Raw genomic sequence first — 20,972 nt, 5'->3', positions numbered from 1 at the left:
TTATCCAGGTCTCCAAACCCGGGGGCTTGGCTTCCTTCCACATCAACAGTATCCTGCACCGGGCTACTAGGGACGCAAAGGCCAAAACATCAGCCTCTTTCGCCTCCTGCACTCCCGGCTCTTCTGCAACCCCAAATATAGCCAACCCCCAGCTTGGTTCGACCTGGACCCCCACTACCTTCGAAAGCACCTTTGTCACCCCCACCCAAAACCCCTGTAGTGCCGGACATGACCAGAACATGTGGGTGTGATTCGCTGGGCTTTTCGAGCATCTCGCACACCTATCCTCTACTCCAAAAAATTTGCTAAGCCGTGTTCCAGTCATATGCGCCCTGTGTAACACCTTAAATTGTATCAGGCTTAGCCTGGCACACGAGGATGATGAGTTTACCCTACTTAGGGCATCAGCCCACAGCCCCTCCTCAATCTCCTCCCCCAGCTCTTCTTCCCATTTCCCTTTCAGCTCGTCTACCATAATCTCCCCCTCGTCTCTCATCTCCCTATATATGTCTGACACCTTACCGTCCCCCACCCATGTCTTTGAGATCACTCTGTCCTGCACCTCCTGCGTCGGGAGCTGCGGGAATTCCCTCACCTGTTGCCTCGTAAAAGCCCTCAGTTGCATATACCGGAATGCATTCCCTTGGGGCAACCCATATTTTTCGGTCAGCGCTCCCAGACTTGCAAACGTCCCATCTACAAACAGATCTCTCAATTGTGTTACTCCTGCTCTTTGCCATGTTCCAAATCCCCCATCCATTCTCCCCGGAGCAAACCTATGATTATTTCTTATCGGGGACCACACCGAGGCTCCCGTCTTTCCCCTATGCCGCCTCCATTGCCCCCAAATTTTCAGAGTAGCCACCACCACCGGGCTTGTGGTGTATTTCTTCGGTGAGAACGGCAACTGCGCCGTCACCATGGCTTGTAGGCAAGTCCCCCTACAGGACGCCTTCTCCAATCTCTTCCACGCCGCTCCCTCCTCTTCTCCCATCCACTTACATACCATTGAGATGTTGGCGGCCCAGTAGTACTCACTCAGGTTCGGTAGCGCCAGCCCCCCCCTATCCCTACTACGCTGCAAAAATCCCTTCTTCACTCCTTCTTCCCGGCCCACACAAAACTCATGATACTCTTCTCAATCCTTTTGAAAAAAGCCTTCGTGATCACCACCGGGAGGCACTGAAACACAAAGAGGAATCTCGGGAGGACCACCATTTTAACCGCTTGTACCCTCCCTGCCAGTGACAGGGATACCATGTCCCATCTCTTGAAGTCCTCCTCCATCTGTTCCACCAACCGCGTTAAGTTTAACCTATGCAATATACCCCAATTCTTGGCGATCTGGATCCCCAAGTAGCGAAAGTCCCTTGTTACCTTCCTCAGCGGCAAGTCCTCTATTTCTCTGCTCTGCTCCCCTGGATGCACCACAAACAGCTCACTTTTCCCCATGTTCAGCTTATATCCTGAAAATTCTCCAAACTCCCCAAGTATCCGCATTATCTCTGGCATCCCCTCCGCCGGGTCCGCCACATACACCAATAAATCGTCCGCGTAAAGAGATACCCGGTGTTCCTCTCCTCCCCTGAGTACTCCCCTCCACTTCCTGGAACCCCTCAATGCTATTGCCAGGGGCTCAATCGCCAGTGCAAACAATAATGGGGACAGAGGACATCCCTGCCTCGTCCCTCTATGGAGCTGAAAATACGCAGACCCCCGTCCATTCGTGACCACGCTCGCCATCGGGGCCCTATACAGCAGCTGTACCCATCTAATATACTCATCTCCAAAGCCAAATCTCCTCAACACCTCCCACAAATAATCCCACTCCACTCTATCAAATGCTTTCTCGGCATCCATCGCCACCACTATCTCCGCTTCCCCCTCTGGTGGGGGCATCATCATTACCCCTAGCAGCCTCCGTATATTCGTATTCAGCTGTCTCCCCTTCACAAACCCAGTTTGGTCCTCATGGACTACCCCCGGGACACAATCCTCTATCCTCATTGCCATTACCTTGGCCAGAATCTTAGCGTCTACATTTAGGAGGGAAATAGGTCTATAGGACCCGCATTGCAGCGGGTCTTTTTCCTTCTTTAGGAGAAGCGATATCGTTGCCTCCGACATAGTCGGGGGCAGCTGTCCCCTTTCCTTCGCCTCATTAAAGGTTCTCATCAGTATCGGGGCAAGCAAGTCCACATATTTCCTATAAAATTCGACTGGAAATCCATCCGGTCCCGGAGCCTTCCCCGCCTGCATACTCCTAATTCCTTTCACTACTTCCTCTATCTCGATCTGTGCTCCCAGTCCCACCCTCTCCTGCTCCTCCACCTTAGGAAATTCCAGCCGGTCCAGGAAGCACATCATTCTCTCCTTCCCATCCGGGGGCCGAGCTTCGTATAATCTTTTATAGAATGCCTTGAACACTCCATTCACTCTCTCCGCTCCCCGCTCTATCTCTCCTTCCTCATCCCTCACTCCCCCTATTTCCCTCGCTGCTCCCCTTTTCCTCAATTGATGGGCCAGCAACCTGCTCGCCTTCTCCCCATACTCATACAGTACACCCTGTGCCTTCCTCCACTGTGCTTCTGCAGTACCCGTTGTCAGCAAGTCAAATTCTACGTGTAACCTTTGCCTTTCCCTGTACAGTCCCTCCTCCGGTGCCTCCGCATATTGCCTGTCCACCCTCAGAAGTTCTTGCAGCAACCGCTCCCGTTCCCTACTCTCCTGCTTTCCTTTATGTGCCCTTATTGATATCAGCTCCCCTCTAACCACTGCCTTCAGCGCCTCCCAGACCACTCCCACCTGGACCTCCCCGTTATCATTGAGTTCCAAGTATTTTTCAATGCACCCCCTCACCCTTAGACACACCCCTTCATCTGCCATTATTCCCATGTCCATTCTCCAGGGTGGACGCCCTTCTGTTTCCTCCCCTATCTCCAAGTCTACCCAATGTGGAGCGTGATCCGAAATGGCTATAGCCGTATACTCCGTCCCCCTCACCTTCGGGATCAACGCCCTTCCCAAAACAAAAAAGTCTATTCGCGAATAAACTTTGTGGACATAGGAGAAAAACGAAAACTCCTTACTCCTAGGTCTGCTAAATCTCCACGGGTCTACTCCTCCCATCTGCTCCATAAAATCTTTAAGCACCTTGGCTGCAGCTGGCCTCCTTCCAGTCCTGGATCTCGACCTGTCCAGCCCTGGCTCCAGCACCGTATTAAAATCTCCCCCCATTACCAACTTTCCCACCTCTTGGTCCGGGATGCGTCCTAGCATGCGCCTCATAAAATTGGCATCATCCCAGTTCGGGGCATATACGTTTACCAAGACCACCGCCTCCCCCTGTAATTTGCCACTCACCATCACATGTCTGCCCCCGCTATCCGCCACTATGGTCTTTGCCTCAAACATAACCCACTTCCCCACTAGTATAGCCACCCCCCTGTTTTTCGCATCTAGCCCCGAATGAAACACCTGCCCCACCCATCCTTTGCGTCGTCTAGCCTGGTCTATAAGTTTCAAGTGCGTCTCTTGTAACATAACCACATCTGCCTTAAGTTTCTTAAGGTGTGCGAGTACTCGTGCCCTCTTTATCGGCCCGTTCAGCCCTCTCACATTCCACGTGATCAACCGGGTTGGGGGGCTTTTTACCCCCCCCCCCCCCTTGTCGATTAGCCATCCCCTTTTTCCAGCTCCTCACCCGGTTCCCATGCAGCTGTGTCCCCCCCAGGCGGTGCCCCCCCGCCCACCCCACCCCATTCCGGCTCCCCCCTCTCCCCAGCAGCAGCAACCCAGTAACTCCCCCCTCCCACCCCCTTCGCTAGATCCCCTACTAGCGTAGTTACACCCCCCCATGTTGCTCCCAGAAGTCAGCAAACTCTGGCCGACCTCGGCTTCCCCCCGTGACCTCGGCTCGCACCGTGCGACGCCCCCTCCTTCCTGCTTCCCTATTCCCGCCATGATTATCATAGCGCGGGAACAAAGCCCGCGCTTCCCCCTTGGCCCCGCCCCCAATGGCCAACGCCCCATCTCCTCCACCTCCCTTCCTCCTTCCACCACCACCTGTGGAAGAGAGAAAAGTTACCACATCGCAAGATTAATAACATAAAACTCATCTTTCCCCCCCTTTTTTCCCCCTCTTCGCCCCCCCCATACTCGCCCCACCACTTTGTTTCAAACGTTCTTATTTAATAACCAGCTTATTCCAGTTTTTCTTCCACAATAAAAGTCCACGCCTCGTCCGCCGTCTCAAAGTAGTGGTGCCTCCCTTGATATGTGACCCACAGTCTTGCCGGTTGCAGCATTCCAAATTTTATCTTCTTTTTGTGAAGCACCGCCTTGGCCCGATTAAAGCTCGCCCTCCTTCTCGCCACCTCCGCACTCCAGTCTTGATATACGCGGATCACCGCGTTCTCCCACCTACTGCTCCAAGTTTTCTTTGCCCATCTAAGGACCATCTCTTTGTCCTTAAAACGGAGGAACCTCACCACTATGGCTCTAGGAATTTCTCCTGCTCTCGGTCCTCGCGCCATCACTCGGTATGCTCCCTCCACCTCCAGCGGACCCGCCGGGGCCTCCGCTCCCATTAACGAGTGCAGCATCGTGCTCACATATGCCCCGACGTCTGCTCCTTCTGCACCTTCAGGAAGACCAAGAATCCTTAAATTATTCCTCCTCGCGTTATTCTCCAGCACCTCCAGTCTTTCCACAGATCGTTTATGGTGTGCCTCGTGCATCTCCGTCTTCACCACCAGGCCCTGTATATCGTCCTCGTTCTCGGCAGCCTTTGCCTTCACGACCCGAAGCTCCCGCTCCTGGGTCTTTTGCTCATCCTTTAGCCCTTCGATCGCCTGTAATATCGGGGCCAACAGCTCCTTCTTCATTTCCTTTTTAAGTTCTTCCACGCAACATTTCAAAAACTCTTGTTGTTCAGGGCCCCATGTTAAACTGCCACCTTCCGTCGCCATCTTGGTTCTTGCTTGCCTTCCTTGCCGCTGCTCCAAAGGATCCACTGCAATCTGGCCACTTCCCTCTCCTTTTTCCATCCGTTTCCAGGGGGGATTCCCTTCTGGTTTACCGCACAGTACTTCTAGCCGTTAAAATTGCCGTTGGGGCTCTTATTAAGAGCCCAAAAGTCCGTTCCACCGGGAGCTGCCGAAACGTGCGACTTAGCTGGTCATCGCCGCACCCGGAAGTCCACCCCCTTGTTAATCAAGAATCTATCCAACTCTGCCTTAAATATGTAAAGATTCTGCTTCCACTGCCTTTTGGGAAGAGAGTTCCAGAGACTCACGACCCACTGCCAGAAAAAAGAATCTGCCTTTAATGGGTGACCCCTTATTTTTAAACCGTGACCCCCCCCCCCTAGTTCTAGAATCTCCCCCAAGAGGAAACATCCTTTCATATCCACCCTGTCAATACCTCTCAGGATCTTATATGTTTCAATCAAGTCGCCTCTTACTCTTCTAAACTCTCTCTCTCCCTCAACCTTTCCACAGCCCGACGGTGCATAGGTCAGACTTCTATCTGTTCCTGTAGTGATTTATTACTGGAACACGTCTCTAGTCTGTCGCCAGGAGCTTATAGCTTGCGGGGCATTACACTACATCAAACATAGTCACACTCGCACTCACACTGAGGCAAATTAAGGGGCAATTTAGCATACTTATAAACGCTAGAGTCAGAGATATACAGCACGGAAAAGACCCTTCAGCCCATTGCATCCCTGCCGGTAGTAGATACAGACCTAACCGCTCCAACCTTTCCTCATAAGATAGCCTTCTCTGAACTGCTTCCAACGCATTTACATCCTTCCTTAAATAAGGAGACCAATACAGTACACAATACTCCAGATGTGGTCTCACCAATGCCCTGTACAACTGAAGCAATAATGAAACCAAAACAAAAAGATCAATCAATTAAACAAATAATGAGAAGGGGTGGCAACCCTGGTGGGACACTGTAACTAGAGCTAAACGTCAAAAGAAACTTAACTAATTAAACCAAAATGTCATTCCCGGAGGTGATGATGCGTCCCAACCCCTGCGGAGCCCATTGGTCATGGAAGACCTGAAGCATGCCGGTGGACACTCCCTCGCCAAGGCCACCTGGCCGTGAATGTAGCCATGGCAGAGGGGCAGACCGTCTGGCCAGATGACCCCCTTGACTGCCACCTCCCTGAACATATTGATGGCCAACATTGCCAAGCCCAGGAGGCAGGCTTACGAGGAGGTCCTCCTCCCTTCCCACCCCCCTCTTCATCGGAATATCCCTTTTTATCTGTGCGCATAGACAATTAATACCCATCACCTGTTTCTCTTGACCATGACAATGTAATTGACAAGACATGAACACAATCACCTCTCTGTTCCCAATTACCCTCACTCTTGCTGGGGTTTAAGTCGACAGCACTTCCCATAACTCTCTCAAGGAACTGTTCCCTGTGCGCACACCGGAACAATGGCTGTCAGAAAGCTATTCTCATGTGAAGGTATCAGAGTCAGGCTCCATCTTATCCTCACAAATCCACACTCTTGTGTCACCTCTCACAGAGTGGCAACTCTCAAATATCACATGAGCGCTCTTTCTCTGGCTGGCCCAGGGACTTGGAGACCAGCCTTCATGCCGCAGTAGATGCTGTGGCTAGCACCAACTAACTCACCATGGTGTGCTCCCAACCGATCAGCAGCCCATATCAGAAAGCTAAAGGCCACACACTTCCCTCCCCCACTCTCCTGCCATTTCTCATTACTCGCCAACAAGGGCACCTCATTCCCAATCCCCACTTGGAAAGTTTTCCTCAAACAGTGAATCCTGCGTGGAAAGCAGTTTCATCTGGAAATATGTTCTACTGTTGAGTCACATGAGTCAGGGAAGGAAGATTTGTTTTAAAATTAAACTTCAGCTGTTTCCTTGCAGTCTTGTCAATTGAATTCTACCGTGTGATACCAGTGTATATTTCTACAGATGTCGCTGTAACTCTCACTTGTGGTAACCTTGTTCTTACTCACTGTCCCTGCAGGATGCTGAAGCTATTTTTAACTGGCTGAGTGAATTCCAGCTTCAACATTATACAGCCAACTTCATCAACGCTGGTTACGATGTGCCCACCATTAGCCGAATGACCCCTGAGGTAAGTACTAAACAGCGCCTTGCTGCTGCTCACTGCTTGCCGGTGCTCATAGAGGTTCACCCAGCCGTGCTGGCTCACGTATTTTGTTCCCTTTGCACTGAGGAGCATCAAAGCCCCAGTGCCCTGGCCGTGGCAAGGATCAACCGAAGAGAGAATAGTACAATGTGGCAGCAGGAGGAGACCATTCAGCCCGTCAGGCCTGTGGCTGGCTCACTCATTCCCACTCCCTTGCTCTTCCCTGATTTCCTTTTGGAATCCTTATCCACTTCGCCTTCTGAATGCTACAAAGATGATGATGGAAAGTCGAGGCTGAATGGTATCGGATTTAGATTTTTAATAAAGCTGAAGGAGGGAGGAGGATGGACAGGGAGAGTTGAGGAGTCCCTGAGAGAGAATGAGGTGGAGTAGGAGACACTGCGATGAGCATTGATTACGACATCATAAAGACGTAAGCTGAATAGTACGTCGGCTCGCGATTTACATAGAATCGCAGGGAACTTACCTTTCAGCCTCGTAGGTCCTTGCTGGTGTTTATGTTCCACTCAAGCTTCCTCCCTATCCTAATTCATCAAACTCCATCAACATATCCTTCTATCCCTTTCACTTCTGCTGTTTGTTTCATTTTCACTTGCAAGCATCTTTGTTATTTACCTCAACTACTCCCTGCAGCAATGATTTCCATGTTCTCACCACGGGGAGGCGGTGGAGTTGTGGTATTGTCACTGGACTAGTAAACCAGAGACCCAGAGTAAGGCTCTGGGGTCCCTGGTTCAAATCCCACCACTGCAGATGGTGAAATTTGAAGTCAATAGCAATCTGGAATTCAGAGTCTAATGATAACCATATAATCATTGTCGACTGTCATAAAAACCCATCTGGATCATTAAGGAAATCTGCCGTCCTTACCCGGTCTGGCCTACAGCTAACTCCAGAACCACAGCAATTTGGTTGACTCTTAACTGCCCTCTCAAGGGTAGTTAGGGATGGGCAATAAATGCTGGCACAGCCTGCGATGCCCACGTCCCATGAACCAAAAAAAAAATCACTTGCTGGGAGACAAAGTTTCTCCCGACTTCCCTCCTGGATTTGTTGGTCGCTATCTTATATTTAGGGTTCTTAATTTCTACCCACCCGACCATCTTCTCTACGTCTGCCTCATAGAACCCTTTCATTATCTACCATGTCGCCTGTTAGATTTTTCCTAAGATCTATCATCTCTCAGTTCTGCTGTTACACTTGTTGATATGCTTTGTATCTTCTCCAGAGCCTCTATTTCCTTCTTATGGAAAGCAGGGGGGCTCACAATACTTCCAGGTGCGATCACACAGCTGATGTGTAATTTAGGTGGAAGAATGATAATGATAGGGTGGCACGGTGGCACAGTGGTTAGCACCGCTGCCTCACAGCTCCGGGGTCCCTGGTTCAATTTCGGCCTCGGGTGACTCTTGTGTGGAGTCTACGCATTCTCCTCCTGTCTACGTGGGTTTCCTCCAGGTGCTCCGGTTTCCTCCCACAGTCTAAAGATGTGCAGGTTAGGTGGATTGGCCATGCTAAATTGCCCTTGGTATCCAAAAAAGGTTCGGTGGGGTTACTGGGATAGGGTGGAGGCATGGGCTTAAGTAGGGCCGGTGTAGACTTGATGGGTCGAATGGCCTCCTTCTGCACTGTAAATTCTATGATCCTACAAATAGGATAGGTTTAAGGATCGCTGACCATTTTTAAGAGTGACAAAGGTGAGGAAATGGGGTTATAGACAGGAAGAGAGGCAGAGGTTGAAGGCTGGAATTGGGAGAAGGAATGGCTAGACCCCTTGGGCTTACATTGCGACAGGGTTAGTGTGGTGTCTCCAAATGCTAGGCATCATCACAGTCTGACAGGGAGCAATCCCACTAGGTATTCGGAACTGTGGGAATGTAGCCCCGTATGCACAAAACAACAGGGAACTAAACAACTATCCCTGCTGGTGAGCGGGGTGGATTCTAGGCTCTGCTCGACCCAATACTAACAGCTGACGTGATTCTGTGTACAGGACCTGACAGCAATCGGAGTGACAAAGCCCGGACACAGAAAGAAGATTTCGACTGAGATTGGCAAACTGAGCATTCCAGAATGGCTTCCCGACTACAAACCGGTAGGTAATCCGCATGTTCCAGGATCCAAACCTGCTCTTTCCCAGGGCAGTTTGCATTATGTTGGTTTGCTGCTTTAATTAATTGATAAAGGGATCTGGTAGTTCCACTGTCTAAAATGTGAGTACCTCCTGCAAGCAGGAACACCTCCCTCACCCACACTGCTTCGGTATTCAATACCAGGGTGTAACTCCCATTCCTATCCCCAGAAAGGATGATATCTAACGGCCTCTTGCAGCTAATAGGATCTTCAATATCCTGGGCTGGATTCCCCGTCCCGCCGTGCCACATTTCTGTTTCACTCCGCCGGCAGGATGCTCCGTTACACCGGCTGGTCAATGAGGTTTCCCATTGTGAGGCAGCCCCACGCCATCGGGAAACCCCCGAGTGTCATGCTATTCAAACATACATCATAACACATACATAATGATAGACAGACCAACGGACCAATTAGCACACATAACACGACAGCCAATCACAGACAAGAGCGGACACAGTATAAGACAAGAAACACGACACTTCCTGGGCAGTCCATCTGGAGACACAGGGCCAGGACCTCATTAGCAAGACACTCACACAGTCACAACGTGCTGAGTACCAAGTCAGATGTATAAATAGTTGGATGGAATAAAACTGCGTTGTACCAATCGCAACCGTGTTGGTTCGCCTGTACCTCAGAGCACCCAACACCTCACCGAGCTGCCGGCAAAACAGAGCATCCCGTCGGCGGAGAATCCAGCCCCCTGTTTTTACATTTTTATAGTCAGTAACTTCAAAGAGACTAGCTGTATTATCTACATCACAAGTGAGAAATGTCCAATGTGACTGGCTGAAATTCATTTCACAATTTTGTTTTTGTAAGTAATGGAGGTTAGTGCTGGCAATGTTGCCCTGTGACTCCCAGTGTCAGCTCCAAAAACAGGTACAGCACGGCTTTAGATACAGAATAAAGCTCCCTCCACACTGCCCTCATCAAACACTCCCAGGACGGATACAGCACGGCTTTAGATACAGAGTAAAGCTCCCTCTACACTGTCCCCATCAAATACTCCCAGGACAGGGTCAGCATGGGGTTAGATACAGAATAAAGCTCCCTCCACACTGCCCTCATCAAACACTCCCAGGACGGATACAGCATGGGGTTAGATACAGAGTAAAGCTCCCTCTACACTGTCCCCATCAAACACTCCCAGGACGGATACAGCATGGGGTTAGATACAGAGTAAAGCTCCCTCTACACTGTCCCCATCAAACACCCCCAGGATAGGTGCAGCACAGGATAAGATACAGAGTAAAGCTCCCTCTACACTGTCCCCATCAAATACTCCCAGGACAGGGTCAGCATGGGGTTAGATACAGAATAAAGCTCCCTCTACACTGTCCCCATCAAACACCCCCAGGATAGGGTCAGCATGGGGTTAGATACAGAATAAAGCTCCCTCTACACTGTCCCCATCAAATACTCCCAGGACAGGGTCAGCATGGGGTTAGATACAGAATAAAGCTCCCTCTACACTGTCCCCATCAAACACTCCCAGGACAGGTACAGCATGGGGTTAGATGCAGAGTAAAGCTCCCTCCACACTGTCCTCATCAAATACTCCCAAGACAGGTACAGCATGGGGTTAGATACAGAATAAAGCTCCCTCTACACAGTCCCCATCAAATACTCCCAGGACAGGTACAGCACGGGGTTAGATGCAGAGTAAAGCTCTCTCCACACTGTCCCCATCATACACTCCCAGGACGGATACAGCACGGCTTTAGATACAGTATAAAGCTCCCTCTACACTGTCCCCATCAAACACTCCCAGGACAGGGTCAGCATGGGGTTCAATACAGAATAAAGCTCCCTCTACACTGTCCCCATCAAACACGCCCAGGACAGGTACAGCACGGGGTTAGATACAGAATAAAGCTCCCTCCACGCTGTCCCCATCAAATACTCCCAGGACAGGGTCAGCATGGGGTTAGATACAGAATAAAGCTCCCTCTACACGGTCCCCATCAAATACTCCCAGGACAGGTACAGCATGGGGTTAGATGCAAAGTAAAGCTCCCTCTACACTGTCCTCATCAAATACTCCCAGGACAGGTACAGCACGGGGTTAGATGCAGAGTAAAGCTCCCTCTACACTGTCCTCATCAAACACTCCCAGGACAGGTACAGCACGGGGTTAGATACAGAGTAGAGCTCTCTCCACACTGTCCCCATCAAACACTCCCAGGACAGGTACAACACGGGGTTAGATACAGAGTAGAACTCCCTCCACACTGTCCCCATCAAACATTCCCAGGACAGGTACAGCACGGGATTAGATACAGAGTAAAGCTCCCTCTACACTGTCCTCATCAAACACTTCCAGGACAGGTACAGCACGGGGTTAGATACAGAGTAAAGCTCCCTCTCCACTGTCCCCATCAAACACTCCCAGGACAGGTACAACACGGGGTTAGATACAGAGTAGAGCTCCCTCCACACTGTCCCCATCAAACACTCCCAGGACAGGTACAACACGGGGTTAGATACAGAGTAGAGCTCCCTCCACACTGTCCCCATCAAACATTCCCAGGACAGGTACAGCATGGGGTTAGATACAGAGTAAAGCTCCCTCTACACTGTCCTCATCAAACACTCCCAGGACAGGTACAGCACGTGGTTAGACACAGAGTAGAGCTCCCTCCACACTGTCCCCAGCAAACACCCCCAGGACAGGTACAACACGGGGTTAGATACATAGTAAAGCTCCCTCTACACTGTTTCACCTGATCAAGTGCAGCAGAAAATAATAATTTTTTTTTGAGCATGGTATCACATTCCTCAGAATATCTTGAAGCTCTTCAGGTTCTAACAGGCACCTTTTGAAGTGTATTTGCTGTTGATTTATGAGTTTATTGCAGAGTGCCCTCACCTCACAGGGTCACTGCCCATTGCATTCAATTGAGAATTTTCCATCTGTGCTCTCTGAGTGAAATCACCAATTGCAGCCAAACTAAAAACAATTTTATTTACACCGGTGGATTAATACCTCCCAAGAACTAGGCTGCACCTTCACCAATCATTCTCATGCAGGACTTACAGTCCTCTGAAATGAAATGAAAATGAAAATCGCTCATTATCACAAGTAGGCTTCAAATGAAGTTACTGTGAAAAGCCCCTAGTCGCCACATTCCGGACCCTGTTCGGGGAGGCTGGTACGGGAATTGAACCCGCGCTGCTGGCCTTGGTCTGCTTTACAAGCCAGCTATTTAGCCCACTGTGCTAAACCAGGCCCTTTACCTTGCTTTTTTGAATTAATTTGAGTCAGTGTCCAAGAGTGTGACAGGGTGGTGTCTAACTGACAGCATTACCAAGATTCCCAGTGCATTCTGTCAAGAAGCATTTGATCAGGTCTTACAGTCCTCTCAATCCAAGACAGAGCCTTTCCCTCATGTTGCAGTGTGCAGCGAAGTAGCAAGATCCAGACTTAACCTCCTGGTTGTGCCTGTTTACAGAGGACAGCCAAGAGAGCGGCAGCTGGATAACAATTCAGAAAAGGTTCACTGGGCTGATTTCTGGGATGTAGGGGTCATCTGAGAAAGAAGCACCAAGGATCGGGCCTGTAGTCATTGGAGTTGAGAAGAACAGGAGGTGACCTTATTGAAAGGTGTAAGTTTCTGAGGGGGTTTGATGGGATAGATGCAGAAAAGCTGCTTTCTCTGGTGAGGGAACTTAAACAAAAAGACACTTTCAGAATAAAGAATCTACCATTTAAGATGGAGATGAGGAGGGGGGGGGGGTTTGTTAATCTTTGGAATTCCCTACTCCAGAGAGTAGTGCAGGCTGGCTCCTTAAATATGGTCAAGACTGAGTTGGGCTGATCTTTGATTGATGAAGCCCAGGGTTATGGGGAAGCTGGCAGTAAAGTGGACTTAAACCACAATCGGATCAGCCGTGATCTTATTGGGTAGTGAAACAGGCTCGAGGGGCCGAGTGGCCTACTCATGGCTCCTATTTCTTCTGTTCTTAGTTTTGTATTTAAAAGCTCACGACCACTGGAGAGTGCCTTTGAGGTTGCGCAAACCCATTCCATGTGACAAGTGTTATCTGCCAATGGAAGGTGCTGGGATATGCTGCAAGTGGGCTGTGTGGGGGCAAATGAGGAATGGGTACATGCGTCCGGATCAGTACCCAGTGACCCCTGCTGGAAAGTCCACGAAGGGGGTCAGGGTTAAGCTTCGACCCAGCTGTGATGAATCTGGTAGCCGAACAGCCTGTTGCCGAATGGGCTCAGTCGTAAAGAATGGCAAAGGGTACCGATTCGCTGTTCCCTGAAGGAGGAGGAAACAGTGGGCAGGAGTGGGTGGGAGCTTTACACGCAGCCCAACATACAAAGAGGCAGGAAGCTCTTTGAAGTATTTTGTGTTGAATTTTGCTGACTGTGTTTCGCAGGTAGATCTGTTCGAGTGGCTCAGTGCCATCGGTTTGCCTCAGTACCACAAGAAACTGGTGGATAATGGGTACGACAGCATTAACTTTGTAAGCGAGATCACCTGGGAGGACCTGCAAGAAATTGGGATCACACAATTGGGTAAGAGTGACCGCCTCGGTGATATCTACACTCAGTTATTTGATCCTTGGCCTGTGCAGCCTGTTAACCTCCATTTGAGAGAGCAGTTGGATCGCACTAATGCTCTTGGTGCCCACTCCTTGGGCTAGGACAGGGTAAAACCTGTTACGTTTCCTCCTGTAGAGCGCACAGGATGAGGATCACACCTGATGCTGCCCATGCTCTCAAAGTCGACACTGACATAGGGCAGCACAGTAGCATAGTGGTTAGCACAGTTGCTTCACAGCTCCAGGGTCCCAGGTTCAATTCCCGGCTGGGTCATTGTCTGTGCGGAGTCTCTACCTTCTCCCTGTGTCTGCGTGGGTTTCCTCCGCATGCTCCGGTTTCCTCCCACAGTTCAAAGATGTGCGGGTTAGGTGGATTGGCCATGCTAAATTGCCCTTAATGTCCAAAGAAGGTTAAGTGGGGGTTACGGGGAAGGGTAGATACGTGGGCTTGAGTAGGGTGCTCTTTCCAAGGGCCTGTGCAGACTCGATGGGCCGAATGGCCTCCTTCTGCACTGTAAATTCTATAAGAATTCTATATGTAATGATCACCTGGGTGAGGTCCCTCAGGATGACTGGGGTCTGTGGGGGCTGTACCCCTGTTTTGTATTTTATCAGTAGCTTCAGAAAGGGCAGGGGAAAAAATTGGGCTTTCAGTCTTTTTCTCTGAGTGACCGGTTTGTTTTCTTGTAGGACATCAGAAGAAGATGATGATTGCCGTGAAGAAGCTTGTGGATGTACAGAAGGCGTTAAATCAGGCGGAGGTGGAGGCCAAAACTGCGACGCTCAGGCGCAAGGCTCCCAACGCGCTGGAGATTGTCACCATCGAGCCCTCGCAATGTGAGAATGGAGAATGCCAGTCTCCTCAAACGCCAAAGATGCTGACCTTCCAGGACAGCGAGTTGAGCCACGAGCTGCAATCTGCCATGTCCAACCCTTTCTACAATTGCCAGGAACATCTTGTGATGAAGCAGATTGGGGCCATCTCCCGGAGTCAGGAGAGCATTGGCATTCGATCCAGAGGATCTGGCAACTCCCAGGAGAATGTGCTCGGGAAGACCAAGACAGACAGCAAGTCCCAGGAAAGCCTTGGCAGCGGAGATGGGAGCAGCAGCAGTGGGAGCAGTGGCAGGACCACCTTGTTTCCTCACTCGAGAGATGCGGCGCTGGTTCATATTGTTGAGCCGATCCAGGAAAATGCAAATGGTTTGGGGCACAGCATTGGAGGCAATCCGAGTAAGGAGCGAAATGTGCCTGATGGGCGAGATCATTACCAAAGGCCTGTGCCTAACCCAATGAAGACACTGCCTTCTCAATATCCACTTCCTCAATCACCAAACTTCACTCCGCCTCATACTCCAAGCAAAGGGAAGACAGTCCAAGCCTTTGTGTACCCACAGCTGCCTGTCAAAGGCAAACCCTTCCGCTCAACATTGGAACCCTCCAAGCAGCAAAGCTCAAAGTCCATGTCCCCCATGCCAGGGAACCAGGGCTTTATCTACATCCACTCACATTGCAGCATCGCCAATGGTGGGGTGCCAGAGGATGGACCTCGCCTCAACCCTGTGGCACTGGCAAATGCTGTGCCAATTATCCGCTGTCCGGTGCTGGGCAAGGAGCTGAACGGAGACATTTTCAGGCCAAAGAAGAGGTCGCACAGCCTCAACCGTTACGCCATGTCAGACGGTGAGCCGGAGGAGGAAGACATGGGCACTGGAGCCATCTGCTCATACGCCACCCTTACCCGGCGCCCGGGGCGCAACCAGGCTTCCAAGGGTCAGTGGCCAGTGGACAAAAATATCAACCGCAGCCAGTCAGTTGCCATCCGGGGGAAGAGGAAAGGACCCCCACCCCCTCCACCCAAGCGCCTGAGCTCCGTGTCCAACTGCCAGGGGCAGGAGACTGAGCAAGAGCCAGCCTCCGACTCAGCCACTATCCCCCAGAATGCGCCTGACCTGGTAGATGGGCTGCCCATACAACAGGAACCCAGTGAAAGGATGGCAAGCAATGAGACTGGAAGCGTGAGGAGCATTGCTGCCAGGTTGGAGATGTCCAGCAACCCTGGAGGCCAGGCCAAACCTTTGGCCTTATTGAAACCTTCCAGGATCGAGAAGAGGGAGACTCCTGACATGAAGAGGGAGAACCAGGAAACTGTTCCCAAGAATCCCGATCATTGTGGAGCTAGCTCTGTGCCAACCAAGGCAATGGCTAGACAGCCAGAAAAAGCGAGAGACTCTGCTAACCGACGACGTACCTTCAGCGAGCCGGGAGTCAGCCTGGGGACGGCCGCAGTTACCGAAGCTTTCAGACCTGATGGGGAAGAGGCAAAGTCGGATGCTGAGGATGAGGCCAAAGTTGGCACAGGAGATCTCGAGGCCTCTTCGACCTCTCAGAATAGCTCCAGTGAGTGCATCCCCTTTGCTGAGGAGGGGATTTTAACCATAAAGCAAAGGCCAAAACCAAACACTGTGCTCAGATCGGATGTCAATGTGAGCTCCACAGAAATGGCAACTGGCTCTGCAGATATCAATGACGTAACCAGGCAATCCGGAGAGGGTGGTGAGGAAAGAAAGGGCCACGACGTGCAACTGAGTGATGGAAGGATTGCAGTGACAGGCCTAACTCCCAACCTACCAGAACCCCCTGAATTTAACCTGACAGAATCTGACACCGTCAAACGAAGGCCAAAGACCAGAGAGAAAGAGCTATTGCAAACTTCAGTCGACACCCCACAGCAACATGTTCTGATGCAGGGAACTCGATACGCAGAGGCTCAGGCTGTGCATGTTGTGGACTCCAGGCCTCAGGTGGGCCCTCGCGTGAAAAGTGACATGGATGACGATGCCTGCGTCGAATTTAGGATTGCTGAGATTGAGAGGAGTCTCCAGTCTTTAGAGCAAGGGACTAAAAAGACTCTGAAACCTCCGCTCTCTCCCAAACCAGCCCTTGCCTATCTCCAACAGACACCCAAACAGACCGGATCAGTGCCCATCTCCACCAGGCCATCTCTTACCAGGGGACCAGCCACAGGTAACATGATCACAGAATGTCAAATGTGGGGAGTGGGATAATCTTTGCGCCTGGATACAACTCCAGCCTAGATTGATGGAATGGACACCCATCCCCAGTGACACAGTGGACAAGGCGCCCGCTGAAAGTCATTGCAGACCCAAAGGCTCCATGGCTGAGACCACACTCAGCTGAATCTCAATTGGAGCAAAACCATTAGCCTCAGTGCCACGCTGGTTGGCTAAACCTCGTGTCTGTGCATGTTGGGTAGAGGCAGTTAGGCAGAGCTGTAACCCATTCCACAGTTAAATCGCCAGCGGAACTCTGACATGAAAACCACTTCAATTCCTGCTCTAGAGACTTGGGAACTTCAGCAGACACTGCAGTGCAGTACTGAGGGAGTGTCGCACTGTCAGAGGAGGCATCTTTCAGCTGAAACGTTAAACCCAGGCCCTCTCAGGTGTATGCAAAAGATCCCTCAGCACTATTTAGAGGAAGAGAGGGCTGGGGGGCCCTGAACCATCACCCATATAACAGTGATCTTACTGTGTGCAAATCGGTGACTACTTTTATCTGCATGAGCAAAGTGACCATAAGTTTAACGGTACTTCCATCTGTGTGGGAGTTCAGCAAAAGATGCATTCTTAAACTGTTCCTAAAACTTTGATTTTGTAAAGTAAGTTGTCACTTTATTTTACCCTTTCTTTGTAGAATTCTGCCAAAATCAGCCTGCCTTCTCCACACCGTCCATCTCCCTGAAGTCTACACTGGCACGAGGACTGCCGTTTGCCAGTCCCAAAGCAAGCAGACCTCCACTGGGCGGCAGCCTGGCTGTCACAATGGCTGGATCCCCATGCCCTCTGCAGGAACTAGGGTCTGCGCACACCTCTGTGCCCACAGGCCGGGTTGCTGGGAAAGCAGGGCTGACGGGAGGATCGCTCGCAAAGCCTGGGGTGGAGGCCCCGCAGGCAGCCCTGGCTCATCAACGACTGGAACAAACCAGCACCTCGCTGGAGGCGGCTCTTCATGCGGTGGAGCAGAAACTGACCCAAGAGGACAATGGCAATGATGTGTAAGTGATCATTAGCAGCAAGCCCTGCCTCGCCACCTGCCAAGGTTAAGGATTAACCCCTTAAACGATTAACCTGTGGATAGGTTACTGGATAAGTAATCTATACCGATGTTAGAAAGTGTAGAGAGGGAGCAAATTGATAAATAAGCCAATCACAAGGAAGGTAGTTAATGTGCTGAATGAGTGCGAACTCCTTTACACAGAAAGAAGGACAAAAATTTGTACAGAGGGTGAAATGAAAGAGACGAGAAGTCAGCACAAAGGAGAAGGTGACAGATGGGGATAGGTTACATAGAATTACATAAAATGGGAAGCATGGAATCAGGCCATTAGGCCCAACTGCTCTGTGCTGGTATTCCACACGAGCCATTCTCTTATCCCTCTTCACCTCACCCTAACAGTGAATCCTTCTAGCCATTGCTCCTGCTTGCATTTTTCTAACTTCACCTTAAGGTCACCGATGTTATTCACCTCAACCACTTCTCATGGTAGCAAGTTCCACCGTCTCACCGCTCTCTGGATCAAGAGGGTTTCTCCTGAATTCCCTCTCATATTTTCCATGAACTATCTCGTATTTATCAAGTGGAAACATCTTGCCTACGTCTACCTTGCGTTCTCTCTTCCAGCCTACAAAGGTTCCCGTTTGCCTTTCAGACTCTGATCACGCTAAATGTCACACACCTGGAAGACTGTAACCTTTCCCGATGCTGATTGGCCCTCTGTGTATTTCCAACATGTTTCATAAGAGCCTAAGGGATAGGAGCGGGAGTGGACCATTCGGCCCCTCGAGCCTGCTCCTATGCAATCCCATCATGCCTTATCTTCCGTCTCAACTTCACATTCTCACCCACTTCCCACATCCCTGATAAATTAGAAGTCTATCATTCTCTGTCTTGAATATATTACATGATGGAGCATCCAGAACCCTCGTGGCTAGTTTATTTTAAGGATTCACAACTCTCTGAGTGAAGAAATGTTTCCTTAAATTAGGCTTAAATGATTAATCCCTTAACCCGAGACTGTGCCCCCAGGTTCTAGATTACCCGGTGAGGAGAATCAACCTCTCAGAGTAAACCCTGTCAAGCTCCTTCAGAATCCAGGATGTTTTAATAAGATCACCTCTTGTTTTTCTAAACTCCAGAGAGGATAGGCCCAATTTACACAGCATCTTATCATATGTAAGACAACCCTGAGAACCAATTTAGTGGACCTTCACTGTACCGCCTCCAAGGCAAGTCTATCCTTCCTGAGGTATTGAGACCAAAACTGCACACAGTATTCCAGTTGTGGTCTCACCAAGGCCCTGTACAATTGTAACAAGAGTTCCTTGCCCTTGTATTCTAACTCCCTTGCAATAAACATGCCAATTATCTTCCTAAAGACATGTTAAGTCTCTGTGTTCCTTTTACAAGTACACACAAGTCTTTCTGAACATCAACATTTACAAGTTTTGTGCCTTATATTAAAAAAAAATCAACTTTTCTATTCTAATGGCCAAAATGAATCACCTCACACTTCTCCACGTTATACTCCATCTGCCACCTGATTGCACATTCACTGAACCTGTCTATCTGCAACACGGTTTTGTGAAGGGGAGGTTGTGTCACACTAACTTGATAGAGTTTTTCAAGGAGGTCACAAAGATGATTGATGCAGGTAGGGCAGTGGATGTTGTCTATATGGACTTCAGTAAGACCTTTGACAAGGTCCCTCATGGCAGACTGGTACAAAAGGTGAAGTCACACGGGATCAGGGGTGAGCTGGCAAGATGGATACAGAACTGGCTAGGTCATAGAAGGCAGAGAGTAGCAATGCAAGGGTGCTTTTCTGTTTGGAGGGCTGTGACGAGTGGTGTTCCGCAGGAATCAGTGCTGAGACCTTTGCTGTTCGTAGTATATATAAATGATTTGGAGGAAAATGGTCTCATTAGTAAGTTTGTCTGATTAGTAAGTTTGCAGATGACACAAAAGTTGGTAGAATTGCGGATACCAATGAGGACTGTCAGAAGATACAGCAGGATTTAGATCGTTTGGAGACTTGGGCGGACAGATGGCAGGTGGAGTTTAATCCGGGCAAATGTGAGGTAATGCATTTTGGAAGGTCTAATGCAGGTAGGGAATATACAGTGAATGGTAGAACCCACAAGAGTATTGACAGTCAGAGAGATCTAGGTGTACAGGTCCACAGGTCACTGAAAGGGGCAACACGGGTGGAGAAGGTAGTCAAGAAGGCATACGGCATGCTTGCCTTCATTGGCCGGGGCTTTGAGTATAAAAATTGGCAGGTCATGTTGCAGCTGTGTAGAATCTTAGTTAGGCCACATTGGAGTATAGTGTTCAATTCTGGTCGCCACACTACCAAAAGGACGTGGAGGCTTTAGAGAGGGTGCAGAAGAGATTTACCAAGATGTTGCCTGGTATGGAAGGCATTAGCTATGAGGTGAGTTTGAATATACTCGGTTTGTTCTCACTGGAACGACGGAGGTTGAGGGGCGACCTAATAGAGGTCTATAAAATTATGAGGGGCATAGACAGAGTGGATAGTCAGAGGCTTTTGCCCAGGGTAGAGGGGTCAATTACTAGGCGGCACAGGTTTAAGTGCGAGGGGCAAGGTTTAGAGGCGATGTACGAGGCAAGTTTTTTACACAGAGGGTAGTGGGTGCCTGGTACTCACTGCCGATGGAGGTGGTGGAAGCAGGGACGATAGTGACATTTAAGGGGCATCTTGACAAATACATGAATAGGATGGGAATAGAGGGATACGGACCCCGGAAGTGCAGAAGATTTTAGTTTAGACGGGCAGCATGGTCGGCACAGACTTGGAGGGCCGAAGGGCCTTTTCCTGTGCTGTACCTTTCTCTGTTCTTTGTTCTATGTTCTATCTGTTTGTAGCCTCTTTGTGTCCATCTTACTGCTAACAGTCCCATCTAGCTTTGTACCATGGATACATTAATCTCTTTGTCGAAGGCGTTTGATAACGTTGAGGCGCCAGCGCTATTTCTGTCAGTATCTCATTCCTCTCTTGTTGCTTTTA

The 20,972-nt window shown here is 50.0% G+C and overlaps 1 protein-coding gene across 5 annotated transcripts in view; it reads left to right on the top strand.

The window, feature by feature from the left end:
• The window catches only part of LOC140395367 (caskin-2-like), a 463,341-nt gene that overhangs the window by 435,795 nt on the left and 6,574 nt on the right, over positions 1-20,972 (top strand). For all 5 annotated transcript variants that reach the window (XM_072483024.1, XM_072483023.1, XM_072483027.1 and 2 more), the window contains 5 exons: positions 7,025-7,135; positions 9,165-9,270; positions 13,701-13,835; positions 14,552-16,888; positions 17,579-17,939. In XM_072483024.1, the coding sequence (XP_072339125.1) occupies positions 7,025-7,135; positions 9,165-9,270; positions 13,701-13,835; positions 14,552-16,888; positions 17,579-17,939 (3,050 nt within the window). The remainder of the gene's footprint in view (positions 1-7,024; positions 7,136-9,164; positions 9,271-13,700; positions 13,836-14,551; positions 16,889-17,578; positions 17,940-20,972) is intronic.

This window comes from Scyliorhinus torazame, chromosome 18 (assembly GCF_047496885.1).
Source record: "Scyliorhinus torazame isolate Kashiwa2021f chromosome 18, sScyTor2.1, whole genome shotgun sequence".
NCBI classification, from domain to species: Eukaryota; Metazoa; Chordata; class Chondrichthyes; order Carcharhiniformes; family Scyliorhinidae; genus Scyliorhinus; species Scyliorhinus torazame.
The sequence above is the reverse complement of the archived record's forward strand: the minus strand, read 5'-3'. Positions and strand labels throughout refer to the sequence as shown.